This window comes from Lampetra fluviatilis, unplaced genomic scaffold (assembly GCF_964198595.1).
Source record: "Lampetra fluviatilis unplaced genomic scaffold, kcLamFluv1.1 SCAFFOLD_173, whole genome shotgun sequence".
NCBI lineage: Eukaryota > Metazoa > Chordata > Hyperoartia > Petromyzontiformes > Petromyzontidae > Lampetra > Lampetra fluviatilis.
Genome location: NW_027621324.1, coordinates 80,700 through 96,408, shown reverse-complemented (window position 1 = coordinate 96,408; position 15,709 = coordinate 80,700). Strand labels below are relative to the sequence as shown.

The following is a 15,709-nucleotide window of genomic DNA, read 5'->3' as shown; positions in this document are numbered from 1 at the left end:
AGTACACTAACTAGTACACTAACTAGTACACTAACTAGTACACTAACTAGCACACTAACTAGCACACTAACTAGTACACTAACTAGCACTAACTAGCACACTAACTAGCACACTAACTAGCACACTAACTAGCACACTAACTAGCACACTAACTAGCACACTAACTAGTACACTAACTAGTACACTAACTAGCGCACTAACTAGTACACTAACTTGCACACTAACTAGTACACTAACTAGCACTAACTAGCACACTAACTAGTACACTAACTAGCACACTAACTAGCACACTAACTAGTACACTAACTAGCACTAACTAGCACACTAACTAGCACACTAACTAGTACACTAACTAGCACACTAACTAGTACACTAACTAGTACACTAACTAGCACTAACTAGCACACTAACTAGCACACTAACTAGTACACTAACTAGCACACTAACTAGCACACTAACTAGTACACTAACTAGCACACTAACTAGCACACTAACTAGCACACTAACTAGTACACTAACTAGTACACTAACTAGCACACTAACTAGCACACTAACTAGCGCACTAACTAGTACACTAACTAGTACACTAACTAGTACACTAACTAGCACACTAACTAGCACACTAACTAGCACACTAACTAGTACACTAACTAGTACACTAACTAGTACACTAACTAGTACACTAACTAGCACACTAACTAGTACACTAACTAGTACACTAACTAGTACACTAACTAGTACACTAACTAGCGCACTAACTAGTACACTAACTAGTACTAGTTAGTACTAGTTAGTGTACTAGTTAGTGACTCACCGTGACGGCCACGCAGCATCGCGACTCTGACGTGAGGTTCTTGGGGGCCGCCATGGCGTCCAGCGCGGCACGAGGAGTCGGGAACGAGCGAGAGGGGCAGCAGCCCCAGCACTGACGCAGAGCGGAGCCACCCTCCCCCACGTCTCTCAGCTGACACGCTGGGCCTGTGGGGTGGGACAGGGGGGGTGGGACAAGGGGAGAGGGGGGAGAGGGGGGGGTGGGACAAGGGGTGAGGGGGAGAGGGGTGAGTGAGGAGGGTGAGTGGGGTGAGTGGGGAACGAGCGAGAGGGGCAGCAGCCCCAGCACTGACGCAGAGCGGAGCCACCCTCCCCCACGTCTCTCAGCTGACACGCTGGGCCTGTGGGGTGGGACAGGGGGGGTGGGACAAGGGGGGGTGGGACAAGGGGTGAGGGGGAGAGGGGTGAGTGAGGAGGGTGAGTGGGGTGAGTGGGGAACGAGCGAGAGGGGCAGCAGCCCCAGCACTGACGCAGAGCGGAGCCACCCTCCCCCACGTCTCTCAGCTGACACGCTGGGCCTGTGGGGTGGGACAAGGGGAGAGGGGGGAGAGGGGGGGTGGGACAAGGGGTGAGGGGGAGAGGGGTGAGTCAGGAGGGTGAGTGGGGTGAGTGGGGAACGAGCGAGAGGGGCAGCAGCCCCAGCACTGACGCAGAGCGGAGCCACCCTCCCCCACGTCTCTCAGCTGACACGCTGGGCCTGTGGGGTGGGACAGGGGGGGTGGGACAAGGGGAGAGGGGGGAGAGGGGGGGTGGGACAAGGGGTGAGGGGGAGAGGGGTGAGTCAGGAGGGTGAGTGGGGTGAGTGGGGAACGAGCGAGAGGGGCAGCAGCCCCAGCACTGACGCAGAGCGGAGCCACCCTCCCCCACGTCTCTCAGCTGACACGCTGGGCCTGTGGGGTGGGACAAGGGGAGAGGGGGGAGAGTGGGGGGTGGGACAAGGGGTGAGGGGGAGAGGGGTGAGTGAGGAGGGTGAGTGGGGGGTGAGTGGGGTGAGTGGGGAACGAGCGAGAGGGACAAGAGCCCCAGCACTGACGCAGAGCGGAGCCACCACCCCCCACGTCTCTCAGCTGACATGCTGGGCCTGGGGGTGGGACAGGGGGGGTGACGGGGGTGGGACAAGGGGAGAGGGGGGGGGGGTGAGGGGGAGAGGGGGTGAGGGGGAGAGAGGGGAGTGAGGGGGGTGAGTGGGGTGAGGGGGGTGAGGGGGGGGTGAGATGGGGGTGAGACAGGGGGAGTGAGGGGAGTGAGGGGAGTGAGGGGAGTGAGGGGAGTGAGGGGGGTGAGGGGGGTGAGGGGGGTGAGGGGGCGGTGAGGGGGGGTGAGACAGGGGGAGAGGGAGGGTGGGACAGGGGGAGAGAGGGGGTGAGGAGGGTTGAGAGGGGGGGGGTGAGTGGGGTGAGGGGGGTGAGATGGGGGAGAGAGGGGGGTGAGGGGGGTGAGGGGAGTGAGGGGAGTGAGGGGGGTGAGGGGGGTGAGGGGGGTGAGGGGGGTGAGGGGGCGGTGAGGGGCGGTGGGACAGGGGGAGAGAGGGGGTGAGGGGGGTTGAGAGGGGGGGTGAGGGGAGTGAGTGGGGTGAGGGGGGTGAGGGGAGTGAGGGGGGTGAGTGGGGTGAGGGGGGTGAGGGGAGTGAGGGGGGTGAGGGGGCGGTGAGGGGGGGTGAGACAGGGGGAGAGAGGGGGTGAGGGGGGTTGAGAGGGGGGGTGAGGGGAGTGAGTGGGGTGAGGGGGGTGAGGGGAGTGAGGGGGGTGAGTGGGGTGAGGGGGGTGAGGGGAGTGAGGGGGGTGAGGGGGCGGTGAGGGGGGGTGAGACAGGGGGAGAGAGGGGGTGAGGGGGGTTGAGAGGGGGGGTGAGGGGAGTGAGTGGGGTGAGGGGGGTGAGGGGAGTGAGGGGGGTGAGTGGGGTGAGGGGGGTGAGGGGAGTGAGGGGGGTGAGGGGGCGGTGAGGGGGGGTGAGACAGGGGGAGAGAGGGGGTGAGGGGGGTTGAGAGGGGGGGTGAGGGGAGTGAGTGGGGTGAGGGGGGTGAGGGGAGTGAGGGGGGTGAGTGGGGTGAGGGGGGTGAGGGGAGTGAGGGGGGTGAGGGGGTGGTGAGGGGGGGTGAGACAGGGGGAGAGAGGGGGTGAGGGGGGTTGAGAGGGGGGGGGGTGAGGGGGGGTGGGACAGGGGGTGGGACAAGGGGTGAGGGGGTGGGATGGGGGAGAGGTGGGGGGGCTCGTGGGAGCTCGTTGAGTGAACGATGCTTGTTGTTAAGTGAACGAAGCTCGTTGAGTGAACGATGCTTGTTGTTAAGTGAACGAAGCTCATTAAGTGAACGATGCTTGTTGTTAAGTGAACGAAGCTCGTTGAGTGAACGATGCTTGTTGTTAAGTGAACGAAGCTCATTGAGTGAACGATGCTTGTTGTTAAGTGAACGAAGCTCATTGAGTGAACGATGCTTGTTGTTAAGTGAACGAAGCTCATTAAGTGAACGATGCTTGTTGTTAAGTGAACGAAGCTCGTTGAGTGAACGATGCTTGTTGTTAAGTGAACGAAGCTCGTTGAGTGAACGATGCTTGTTGTTAAGTGAACGAAGCTCATTGAGTGAACGATGCTTGTTGTTAAGTGAACGAAGCTCGTTGAGTGAACGATGCTTGTTGTTAAGTGAACGAAGCTCATTAAGTGAACGATGCTTGTTGTTAAGTGAACGAAGCTCATTGAGTGAACGATGCTTGTTGTTAAGTGAACGACGCTCGTTGAGTGAACATAGCTTGTTGTTAAGTGAACGATGCTTGTTGTTAAGTGAACGAAGCTCGTTGAGTGAACATAGCTTGTTGTTAAGTGAACGATGCTTGTTGTTAAGTGAACGAAGCTCGTTGAGTGAACGATGCTTGTTGTTAAGTGAACGAAGCTCGTTGAGTGAACGATGCTTGTTGTTAAGTGAACGAAGCTCGTTGAGTGAACGATGCTTGTTGTTAAGTGAACGGAGCTCGTTGAGTGAACGATGCTTGTTGTTAAGTGAACAAAGCTCGTTGAGTGAACGATGCTTGTTGTTAAGTGAACGAAGCTCGTTGAGTGAACGATGCTTGTTGTTAAGTGAACGGAGCTTGTTGAGTGAACGATGCTTGTTGTTAAGTGAACAAAGCTCGTTGAGTGAACGATGCTTGTTGTTAAGTGAACGAAGCTCGTTGAGTGAACGATGCTTGTTGTTAAGTGAACAAAGCTCGTTGAGTGAACGATGCTTGTTGTTAAGTGAACGATGCTTGTTGTTAAGTGAACGAAGCTCGTTGAGTGAACGATGCTTGTTGTTAAGTGAACGAAGCTCGTTGAGTGAACGATGCTTGTTGTTAAGTGAACGAAGCTCGTTGAGTGAACGATGCTTGTTGTTAAGTGAACGACGCTCGTTGAGTGAACGATGCTTGTTGTTAAGTGAACGAAGCTCGTTAAGTGAACGATGCTTGTTGTTAAGCGAACGAAGCTCGTTAAGTGAACGATGCTTGTTGTTAAGTGAACGACGCTCGTTGAGTGAACGATGCTTGTTGTTAAGCGAACGAAGCTCGTTAAGTGAACGATGCTTGTTGTTAAGTGAACGGAGCTCGTTGAGTGAACGATGCTTGTTGTTAAGCGAACGAAGCTCGTTGAGTGAACGATGCTTGTTGTTAAGCGAACGAAGCTCGTTAAGTGAACGATGCTTGTTGTTAAGTGAACGAAGCTCGTTGAGTGAACGATGCTTGTTGTTAAGTGAACGAAGCTCGTTGAGTGAACGATGCTTGTTGTTAAGTGAACGGAGCTCGTTGAGTGAACGATGCTTGTTGTTAAGTGAACGACGCTCGTTGAGTGAACGATGCTTGTTGTTAAGTGAACGACGCTCGTTAAGTGAACGATGCTTGTTGTTAAGTGAACATCACTCGTTGAGTGAACGATGCTTGTTGTTAAGTGAACATCGCTCGTTGAGTGAACGATGCTTGTTGTTAAGTGAACGATGCTCGTTGAGTGAACGATGCTTGTTGTTAAGTGAACGACGCTCGTTGAGTGAACGATGCTTGTTGTTAAGTGAACATCGCTCGTTGAGTGAACGATGCTTGTTGTTAAGTGAACGAAGCTCGTTAAGTGAACGATGCTTGTTGTTAAGTGAACATCGCTCGTTGAGTGAACGATGCTTGTTGTTAAGTGAACGAAGCTCGTTAAGTGAACGATGCTTGTTGTTAAGTGAACATCGCTCGTTGAGTGAACGATGCTTGTTGTTAAGTGAACGACGCTCGTTGAGTGAACGATGCTTGTTGTTAAGTGAACGAAGCTCGTTGAGTGAACGATGCTTGTTGTTAAGTGAACGACGCTCGTTGAGTGAACGATGCTTGTTGTTAAGTGAACGACGCTTGTTGTTAAGTGAACATCGCTCGTTGAGTGAACGATGCTTGTTGTTAAGTGAACGATGCTCGTTGAGTGAACGATGCTTGTTGCTAAGTGAACGAAGCTCGTTGAGTGAACGATGCTTGTTGTTAAGTGAACATCACTCGTTGAGTGAACGATGCTTGTTGTTAAGTGAACATCGCTCGTTGAGTGAACGATGCTTGTTGTTAAGTGAACGACGCTCGTTGAGTGAACGATGCTTGTTGTTAAGTGAACATCGCTCGTTGAGTGAACGATGCTTGTTGTTAAGTGAACGACGCTCGTTGAGTGAACGATGCTTGTTGTTAAGTGAACGAAGCTCGTTGAGTGAACGATGCTTGTTGTTAAGTGAACGATGCTCGTTGAGTGAACGATGCTTGTTGTTAAGTGAACGGAGCTCGTTGAGTGAACGATGCTTGTTGTTAAGTGAACGAAGCTCGTTGAGTGAACGATGCTTGTTGTTAAGTGAACGAAGCTCGTTGAGTGAACGATGCTTGTTGTTAAGTGAACGACGCTCGTTGAGTGAACGATGCTTGTTGTTAAGTGAACGAAGCTCGTTGAGTGAACGATGCTTGTTGTTAAGTGAACGAAGCTCGTTAAGTGAACGATGCTTGTTGTTAAGTGAACGAAGCTCGTTGAGTGAACGATGCTTGTTGTTAAGTGAACGGAGCTCGTTGAGTGAACGATGCTTGTTGTTAAGTGAACGAAGCTCGTTGAGTGAACGATGCTTGTTGTTAAGTGAACATCGCTCGTTGAGTGAACGATGCTTGTTGTTAAGTGAACGAAGCTCGTTGAGTGAACGATGCTTGTTGTTAAGTGAACGAAGCTCGTTGAGTGAACGATGCTTGTTGTTAAGTGAACGAAGCTCGTTGAGTGAACGATGCTTGTTGTTAAGTGAACGAAGCTCGTTGAGTGAACGATGCTTGTTGTTAAGTGAACGGAGCTCGTTGAGTGAACGATGCTTGTTGTTAAGTGAACGAAGCTCGTTGAGTGAACGATGCTTGTTGTTAAGTGAACGAAGCTCGTTGAGTGAACGATGCTTGTTGTTAAGTGAACGACGCTCGTTGAGTGAACGATGCTTGTTGTTAAGTGAACGAAGCTCGTTGAGTGAACGATGCTTGTTGTTAAGTGAACGAAGCTCGTTGAGTGAACGATGCTTGTTGTTAAGTGAACGGAGCTCGTTGAGTGAACGATGCTTGTTGTTAAGTGAACGAAGCTCGTTGAGTGAACGATGCTTGTTGTTAAGTGAACGAAGCTCGTTGAGTGAACGATGCTTGTTGTTAAGTGAACGAAGCTCGTTGAGTGAACGATGCTTGTTGTTAAGTGAACGAAGCTCGTTGAGTGAACGATGCTTGTTGTTAAGTGAACGAAGCTCGTTGAGTGAACGATGCTTGTTGTTAAGTGAACGAAGCTCGTTGAGTGAACGATGCTTGTTGTTGAGTGAACATCACTCGTTGAGTGAACGATGCTTGTTGTTAAGTGAATGGAGCTCGTTGAGTGAACGATGCTTGTTGTTAAGTGAACGAAGCTCGTTGAGTGAACGATGCTTGTTGTTAAGTGAACGATGCTTGTTGTTAAGTGAATGGAGCTCGTTGAGTGAACGATGCTTGTTGTTAAGTGAACGAAGCTCGTTGAGTGAACGATGCTTGTTGTTAAGTGAACGGAGCTCGTTGAGTGAACGATGCTTGTTGTTAAGTGAACGATGCTTGTTGAGTGAACGATGCTTGTTGTTAAGTGAACGAAGCTTGTTGAGTGAACGATGCTTGTTGTTAAGTGAACGAAGCTCGTTGAGTGAACGATGCTTGTTGTTAAGTGAACGAAGCTCGTTGAGTGAACGATGCTTGTTGTTAAGTGAACATCGCTCGTTAAGTGAACGATGCTTGTTGTTAAGTGAACGACGCTCGTTGAGTGAACGATGCTTGTTGTTAAGTGAACGACGCTCGTTGAGTGAACGATGCTTGTTGTTAAGTGAACGTAGCTCGTTGAGTGAACGATGCTTGTTGTTAAGTGAACATCGCTCGTTAAGTGAACGATGCTTGTTGTTAAGTGAACGAAGCTCGTTGAGTGAACAATGCTTGTTGTTAAGTGAACGAAGCTCGTTGAGTGAACGATGCTTGTTGTTAAGTGAACGAAGCTCGTTGAGTGAACGATGCTTGTTGTTAAGTGAACGATGCTCGTTGAGTGAACGATGCTTGTTGTTAAGTGAACGATGCTCGTTGAGTGAACGATGCTTGTTGTTAAGTGAACGAAGCTCGTTGAGTGAACGATGCTTGTTGTTAAGTGAACGAAGCTCGTTGAGTGAACGATGCTTGTTGTTAAGTGAACGAAGCTCGTTGAGTGAACGATGCTTGTTGTTAAGTGAACATCGCTCGTTGAGTGAACGATGCTTGTTGTTAAGTGAACGACGCTCGTTGAGTGAACGATGCTTGTTGTTAAGTGAACGATGCTCGTTGAGTGAACGATGCTTGTTGTTAAGTGAACGAAGCTCGTTGAGTGAACGATGCTTGTTGTTAAGTGAACGAAGCTCGTTGAGTGAACGATGCTTGTTGTTAAGTGAACGGAGCTGGTTGAGTGAACGATGCTTGTTGTTAAGTGAACGGAGCTCGTTGAGTGAACGATGCTTGTTGTTAAGTGAACGAAGCTCGTTGAGTGAACGATGCTTGTTGTTAAGTGAACGAAGCTCGTTGATTGAACGATGCTTGTTGTTAAGTGAACGGAGCTCGTTGAGTGAACGATGCTTGTTGTTAAGTGAACGGAGCTCGTTGAGTGAACGATGCTTGTTGTTAAGTGAACGAAGCTCGTTGAGTGAACGATGCTTGTTGTTAAGTGAACGGAGCTCGTTGAGTGAACGATGCTTGTTGTTAAGTGAACGAAGCTCGTTGATTGAACGATGCTTGTTGTTAAGTGAACGGAGCTCGTTGAGTGAACGATGCTTGTTGTTAAGTGAACGAAGCTCGTTGAGTGAACGATGCTTGTTGTTAAGTGAACGAAGCTCGTTGAGTGAACGATGCTTGTTGTTAAGTGAACGAAGCTCGTTGAGTGAACGATGCTTGTTATTAAGTGAACGATGCTCGTTGAGTGAACGATGCTTGTCGTTAAGTGAACGGAGCTCGTTGAGTGAACGATGCTTGTTGTTAAGTGAACGGAGCTCGTTGAGTGAACGATGCTTGTTGTTAAGTGAACGATGCTCGTTGAGTGAACGATGCTTGTTGTTAAGTGAACGAAGCTCGTTGAGTGAACGATGCTTGTTGTTAAGTGAACGATGCTCGTTGAGTGAACGATGCTTGTTGTTAAGTGAACGAAGCTCGTTGAGTGAACGATGCTTGTTGTTAAGTGAACGAAGCTCGTTGAGTGAACGATGCTTGTTGTTAAGTGAACGATGCTCGTTGAGTGAACGATGCTTGTTGTTAAGTGAACGGAGCTCGTTGAGTGAACGATGCTTGTTGTTAAGTGAACGAAGCTCGTTGAGTGAACGATGCTTGTTGTTAAGTGAACGAAGCTCGTTGAGTGAACGATGCTTGTTGTTAAGTGAACGAAGCTCGTTGAGTGAACGATGCTTGTTGTTAAGTGAACGACGCTCGTTGAGTGAACGATGCTTGTTGTTAAGTGAACGAAGCTCATTGAGTGAACGATGCTTGTTGTTAAGTGAACATCGCTCGTTGAGTGAACGATGCTTGTTGTTAAGTGAACGATGCTCGTTGAGTGAACGATGCTTGTTGTTAAGTGAACATCGCTCGTTGAGTGAACGATGCTTGTTGTTAAGTGAACGAAGCTCGTTGAGTGAACGATGCTTGTTGTTAAGTGAACGAAGCTCATTGAGTGAACGATGCTTGTTGTTAAGTGAACATCGCTCGTTGAGTGAACGATGCTTGTTGTTAAGTGAACGATGCTCATTGAGTGAACGATGCTTGTTGTTAAGTGAACGGAGCTCGTTGAGTGAACGATGCTTGTTGTTAAGTGAGCGAAGCTCGTTGAGTGAACGATGCTTGTTGTTAAGTGAACGAAGCTCATTGAGTGAACGATGCTTGTTGTTAAGTGAACGAAGCTCGTTGAGTGAACGATGCTTGTTGTTAAGTGAACGAAGCTCGTTGAGTGAACGATGCTTGTTGTTAAGTGAACGAAGCTCATTGAGTGAACGATGCTTGTTGTTAAGTGAACGAAGCTCGTTGAGTGAACGATGCTTGTTGTTAAGTGAACGATGCTTGTTGTTAAGTGAACGATGCTCGTTGAGTGAACGATGCTTGTTGTTAAGTGAACGAAGCTCGTTGAGTGAACGATGCTTGTTGTTAAGTGAACGACGCTCGTTGAGTGAACGATGCTTGTTGTTAAGTGAACGAAGCTCGTTGAGTGAACGATGCTTGTTGTTAAGTGAACGAAGCTCGTTGAGTGAACGATGCTTGTTGTTAAGTGAACGAAGCTCGTTGAGTGAACGATGCTTGTTGTTAAGTGAACGACGCTCGTTGAGTGAACGATGCTTGTTGTTAAGTGAACGGAGCTCGTTGAGTGAACGATGCTTGTTGTTAAGTGAACGAAGCTCGTTGAGTGAACGATGCTTGTTGTTAAGTGAACGAAGCTCGTTGAGTGAACGATGCTTGTTGTTAAGTGAACGAAGCTCGTTGAGTGAACGATGCTTGTTGTTAAGTGAACGGAGCTCGTTGAGTGAACGATGCTTGTTGTTAAGTGAACGAAGCTCGTTGAGTGAACGATGCTTGTTGTTAAGTGAACGGAGCTCGTTGAGTGAACGATGCTTGTTGTTAAGTGAACGAAGCTCGTTGAGTGAACGATGCTTGTTGTTAAGTGAACGAAGCTCGTTGAGTGAACGATGCTTGTTGTTAAGTGAACATCGCTCGTTGAGTGAACGATGCTTGTTGTTAAGTGAACGATGCTCGTTGAGTGAACGATGCTTGTTGTTAAGTGAACGAAGCTCGTTGAGTGAACGATGCTTGTTGTTAAGTGAACATTGCTCGTTGAGTGAACGATGCTTGTTGTTAAGTGAACGATGCTCGTTGAGTGAACGATGCTTGTTGTTAAGTGAACGAAGCTCGTTGAGTGAACGATGCTTGTTGTTAAGTGAACGAAGCTCGTTGAGTGAACGATGCTTGTTGTTAAGTGAACGAAGCTTGTTGAGTGAACGATGCTTGTTGTTAAGTGAACGACGCTCGTTGAGTGAACGATGCTTGTTGTTAAGTGAACGATGCTCGTTGAGTGAACGATGCTTGTTGTTAAGTGAACGAAGCTCGTTGAGTGAACGATGCTTGTTGTTAAGTGAACGAAGCTTGTTGAGTGAACGATGCTTGTTGTTAAGTGAACGAAGCTCGTTGAGTGAACGATGCTTGTTGTTAAGTGAACGATGCTTGTTGAGTGAACGATGCTTGTTGTTAAGTGAACGAAGCTCGTTGAGTGAACGATGCTTGTTGTTAAGTAAACGAAGCTCGTTGAGTGAACGATGCTTGTTGTTAAGTGAACGGAGCTCGTTGAGTGAACGATGCTTGTTGTTAAGTGAACGAAGCTCGTTGAGTGAACGATGCTTGTTGTTAAGTGAACGACGCTCGTTGAGTGAACGATGCTTGTTGTTAAGTGAACATCACTCGTTAAGTGAACGATGCTTGTTGTTAAGTGAACGAAGCTCGTTGAGTGAACGATGCTTGTTGTTAAGTGAACATCGCTCGTTGAGTGAACGATGCTTGTTGTTAAGTGAACGAAGCTCGTTGAGTGAACGATGCTTGTTGTTAAGTGAACGAAGCTCGTTGAGTGAACGATGCTTGTTGTTAAGTGAACGAAGCTCGTTGAGTGAACGATGCTTGTTGTTAAGTGAACGGAGCTCGTTGAGTGAACGATGCTTGTTGTTAAGTGAACGGAGCTCGTTGAGTGAACGATGCTTGTTGTTAAGTGAACGGAGCTCGTTGAGTGAACGATGCTTGTTGTTAAGTGAGCGAAGCTCGTTGAGTGAACGATGCTTGTTGTTAAGTGAACGAAGCTCGTTGAGTGAACGATGCTTGTTGTTAAGTGAACGAAGCTCATTGAGTGAACGATGCTTGTTGTTAAGTGAACGAAGCTCGTTGAGTGAACGATGCTTGTTGTTAAGTGAACGATGCTTGTTGTTAAGTGAACGATGCTCGTTGAGTGAACGATGCTTGTTGTTAAGTGAACGAAGCTCGTTGAGTGAACGATGCTTGTTGTTAAGTGAACGACGCTCGTTGAGTGAACGATGCTTGTTGTTAAGTGAACGAAGCTCGTTGAGTGAACGATGCTTGTTGTTAAGTGAACGGAGCTCGTTGAGTGAACGATGCTTGTTGTTAAGTGAACGAAGCTCGTTGAGTGAACGATGCTTGTTGTTAAGTGAACGAAGCTCGTTGAGTGAACGATGCTTGTTGTTAAGTGAACGAAGCTCGTTAAGTGAACGATGCTTGTTGTTAAGTGAACGAAGCTCGTTGAGTGAACGATGCTTGTTGTTAAGTGAACGGAGCTCGTTGAGTGAACGATGCTTGTTGTTAAGTGAACGAAGCTCGTTGAGTGAACGATGCTTGTTGTTAAGTGAACGAAGCTCGTTGAGTGAACGATGCTTGTTGTTAAGTGAACGATGCTCGTTGAGTGAACGATGCTTGTTGTTAAGTGAACGGAGCTCGTTGAGTGAACGATGCTTGTTGTTAAGTGAACGATGCTCGTTGAGTGAACGATGCTTGTTGTTAAGTGAACGGAGCTCGTTGAGTGAACGATGCTTGTTGTTAAGTGAACGACGCTCGTTGAGTGAACGATGCTTGTTGTTAAGTGAACGAAGCTCGTTGAGTGAACGATGCTTGTTGTTAAGTGAACGACGCTCGTTGAGTGAACGATGCTTGTTGTTAAGTGAACAACGCTCGTTGAGTGAACGATGCTTGTTGTTAAGTGAACATCACTCGTTAAGTGAACGATGCTTGTTGTTAAGTGAACGGAGCTCGTTGAGTGAACGATGCTTGTTGTTAAGTGAACGATGCTCGTTGAGTGAACGATGCTTGTTGTTAAGTGAACGGAGCTCGTTGAGTGAACGATGCTTGTTGTTAAGTGAACGATGCTTGTTGTTAAGTGAACGATGCTTGTTGTTAAGTGAACATCGCTCGTTGAGTGAACGATGCTTGTTGTTAAGTGAACGATGCTTGTTGTTAAGTGAACGGAGCTCGTTGAGTGAACGATGCTTGTTGTTAAGTGAACGAAGCTCGTTGAGTGAACGATGCTTGTTGTTAAGTGAACGAAGCTCGTTGAGTGAACGATGCTTGTTGTTAAGTGAACGATGCTCGTTAAGTGAACGATGCTTGTTGTTAAGTGAACGAAGCTCGTTGAGTGAACGATGCTTGTTGTTAAGTGAACGAAGCTCGTTGAGTGAACGATGCTTGTTGTTAAGTGAACGGAGCTCGTTGAGTGAACGATGCTTGTTGTTAAGTGAACGGAGCTCGTTGAGTGAACGATGCTTGTTGTTAAGTGAACGAAGCTCGTTGAGTGAACGATGCTTGTTGTTAAGTGAACGGAGCTCGTTGAGTGAACGATGCTTGTTGTTAAGTGAACGGAGCTCGTTGAGTGAACGATGCTTGTTGTTAAGTGAACGATGCTCGTTGAGTGAACGATGCTTGTTGTTAAGTGAACGGAGCTGGTTGAGTGAACGATGCTTGTTGTTAAGTGAACGGAGCTCGTTGAGTGAACGATGCTTGTTGTTAAGTGAACGAAGCTCGTTGAGTGAACGATGCTTGTTGTTAAGTGAACGGAGCTGGTTGAGTGAACGATGCTTGTTGTTAAGTGAACGGAGCTCGTTGAGTGAACGATGCTTGTTGTTAAGTGAACGAAGCTCATTGAGTGAACGATGCTTGTTGTTAAGTGAACGGAGCTGGTTGAGTGAACGATGCTTGTTGTTAAGTGAACGGAGCTCGTTGAGTGAACGATGCTTGTTGTTAAGTGAACGAAGCTCGTTGAGTGAACGATGCTTGTTGTTAAGTGAACGGAGCTCGTTGAGTGAACGATGCTTGTTGTTAAGTGAACGGAGCTCGTTGAGTGAACGATGCTTGTTGTTAAGTGAACGATGCTCGTTGAGTGAACGATGCTTGTTGTTAAGTGAACGGAGCTGGTTGAGTGAACGATGCTTGTTGTTAAGTGAACGGAGCTCGTTGAGTGAACGATGCTTGTTGTTAAGTGAACGAAGCTCGTTGAGTGAACGATGCTTGTTGTTAAGTGAACGGAGCTCGTTGAGTGAACGATGCTTGTTGTTAAGTGAACGGAGCTCGTTGAGTGAACGATGCTTGTTGTTAAGTGAACGAAGCTCGTTGAGTGAACGATGCTTGTTGTTAAGTGAACGGAGCTCGTTGAGTGAACGATGCTTGTTGTTAAGTGAACGGAGCTCGTTGAGTGAACGATGCTTGTTGTTAAGTGAACGAAGCTCGTTGAGTGAACGATGCTTGTTGTTAAGTGAACGAAGCTCGTTGAGTGAGCGATGCTTGTTGTTAAGTGAACGAAGCTCGTTGAGTGAACGATGCTTGTTGTTAAGTGAACGAAGCTCGTTGAGTGAGCGATGCTTGTTGTTAAGTGAACGAAGCTCGTTGAGTGAGCGATGCTTGTTGTTAAGTGAACGAAGCTCGTTGAGTGAACGATGCTTGTTGTTAAGTGAACGAAGCTCATTGAGTGAACGATGCTTGTTGTTAAGTGAACGAAGCTCGTTGAGTGAACGATGCTTGTTGTTAAGTGAACGAAGCTCGTTGAGTGAACGATGCTTGTTGTTAAGTGAACGAAGCTCGTTGAGTGAGCGATGCTTGTTGTTAAGTGAACGAAGCTCGTTGAGTGAACGATGCTTGTTGTTAAGTGAACGAAGCTCGTTGAGTGAACGATGCTTGTTGTTAAGTGAACGAAGCTCGTTGAGTGAACGATGCTTGTTGTTAAGTGAACGATGCTCGTTGAGTGAACGATGCTTGTTGTTAAGTGAACGAAGCTCGTTGAGTGAGCGATGCTTGTTGTTAAGTGAACGAAGCTCGTTGAGTGAACGATGCTTGTTGTTAAGTGAACGAAGCTCGTTGAGTGAACGATGCTTGTTGTTAAGTGAACGGAGCTCGTTGAGTGAACGATGCTTGTTGTTAAGTGAACGAAGCTCGTTGAGTGAACGATGCTTGTTGTTAAGTGAACGAAGCTCGTTGAGTGAACGATGCTTGTTGTTAAGTGAACGAAGCTCATTGAGTGAACGATGCTTGTTGTTAAGTGAACGAAGCTCGTTGAGTGAACGATGCTTGTTGTTAAGTGAACGAAGCTCGTTGAGTGAACGATGCTTGTTGTTAAGTGAACGAAGCTCGTTGAGTGAACGATGCTTGTTGTTAAGTGAACGAAGCTCGTTGAGTGAACGATGCTTGTTGTTAAGTGAACGATGCTCGTTGAGTGAACGATGCTTGTTGTTAAGTGAACGAAGCTCGTTGAGTGAGCGATGCTTGTTGTTAAGTGAACGAAGCTCGTTGAGTGAACGATGCTTGTTGTTAAGTGAACGAAGCTCGTTGAGTGAACGATGCTTGTTGTTAAGTGAACGGAGCTCGTTGAGTGAACGATGCTTGTTGTTAAGTGAACGAAGCTCGTTGAGTGAACGATGCTTGTTGTTAAGTGAACGAAGCTCGTTGAGTGAACGATGCTTGTTGTTAAGTGAACGATGCTTGTTGTTAAGTGAACATCGCTCGTTGAGTGAACGATGCTTGTTGTTAAGTGAACATCACTCGTTGAGTGAACGATGCTTGTTGTTAAGTGAACGAAGCTCATTGAGTGAACGATGCTTGTTGTTAAGTGAACGAAGCTCGTTGAGTGAACGATGCTTGTTGTTAAGTGAACGAAGCTCGTTGAGTGAACGATGCTTGTTGTTAAGTGAACGAAGCTCGTTGAGTGAACGATGCTTGTTGTTAAGTGAGCGAAGCTCGTTGAGTGAACGATGCTTGTTGTTAAGTGAACGGAGCTCGTTGAGTGAACGATGCTTGTTGTTAAGTGAACGAAGCTCGTTGAGTGAACGATGCTTGTTGTTAAGTGAACGAAGCTCGTTAAGTGAACGATGCTTGTTGTTAAGTGAACGAAGCTCGTTGAGTGAACGATGCTTGTTGTTAAGTGAACGGAGCTCGTTGAGTGAACGATGCTTGTTGTTGAGTGAACGAAGCTCGTTGAGTGAACGATGCTTGTTGTTAAGTGAACGGAGCTCGTTGAGTGAACGATGCTTGTTGTTAAGTGAACGAAGCTCGTTGAGTGAACGATGCTTGTTGTTAAGTGAACATCACTCGTTGAGTGAAAGATGCTTGTTGTTAAGTGAACGAAGCTCGTTGAGTGAACGATGCTTGTTGTTAAGTGAACGACGCTCGTTAAGTGAACGATGCTTGTTGTTAAGTGAACGAAGCTCGTTGAGTGAACGATGCTTGTTGTTAAGTGAACGATGCTCGTTGAGTGAACGATGCTTGTTGTTAAGTGAACGATGCTTGTTGTTAAGTGAACGATGCTTGTTGTTAAGTGAACGAAGCTCGTTGAGTGAACGATGCTTGTT

General features: G+C 47.4%; 1 protein-coding gene across 1 annotated transcript in view; it reads right to left on the bottom strand.

Moving 5' to 3' along the window:
- The window catches only part of CGA (glycoprotein hormones, alpha polypeptide), a 32,997-nt gene that overhangs the window by 1,498 nt on the left and 15,790 nt on the right, over window positions 1-15,709 (bottom strand). Inside the window, exons 2-4 of the mRNA XM_078885432.1 lie at window positions 1,865-1,912; window positions 1,125-1,172; window positions 815-978 (exon numbers count right to left, since the gene is read on the bottom strand). Of these exons, the coding sequence (XP_078741558.1) occupies window positions 815-978; window positions 1,125-1,172; window positions 1,865-1,912 (260 nt within the window). The remainder of the gene's footprint in view (window positions 1-814; window positions 979-1,124; window positions 1,173-1,864; window positions 1,913-15,709) is intronic.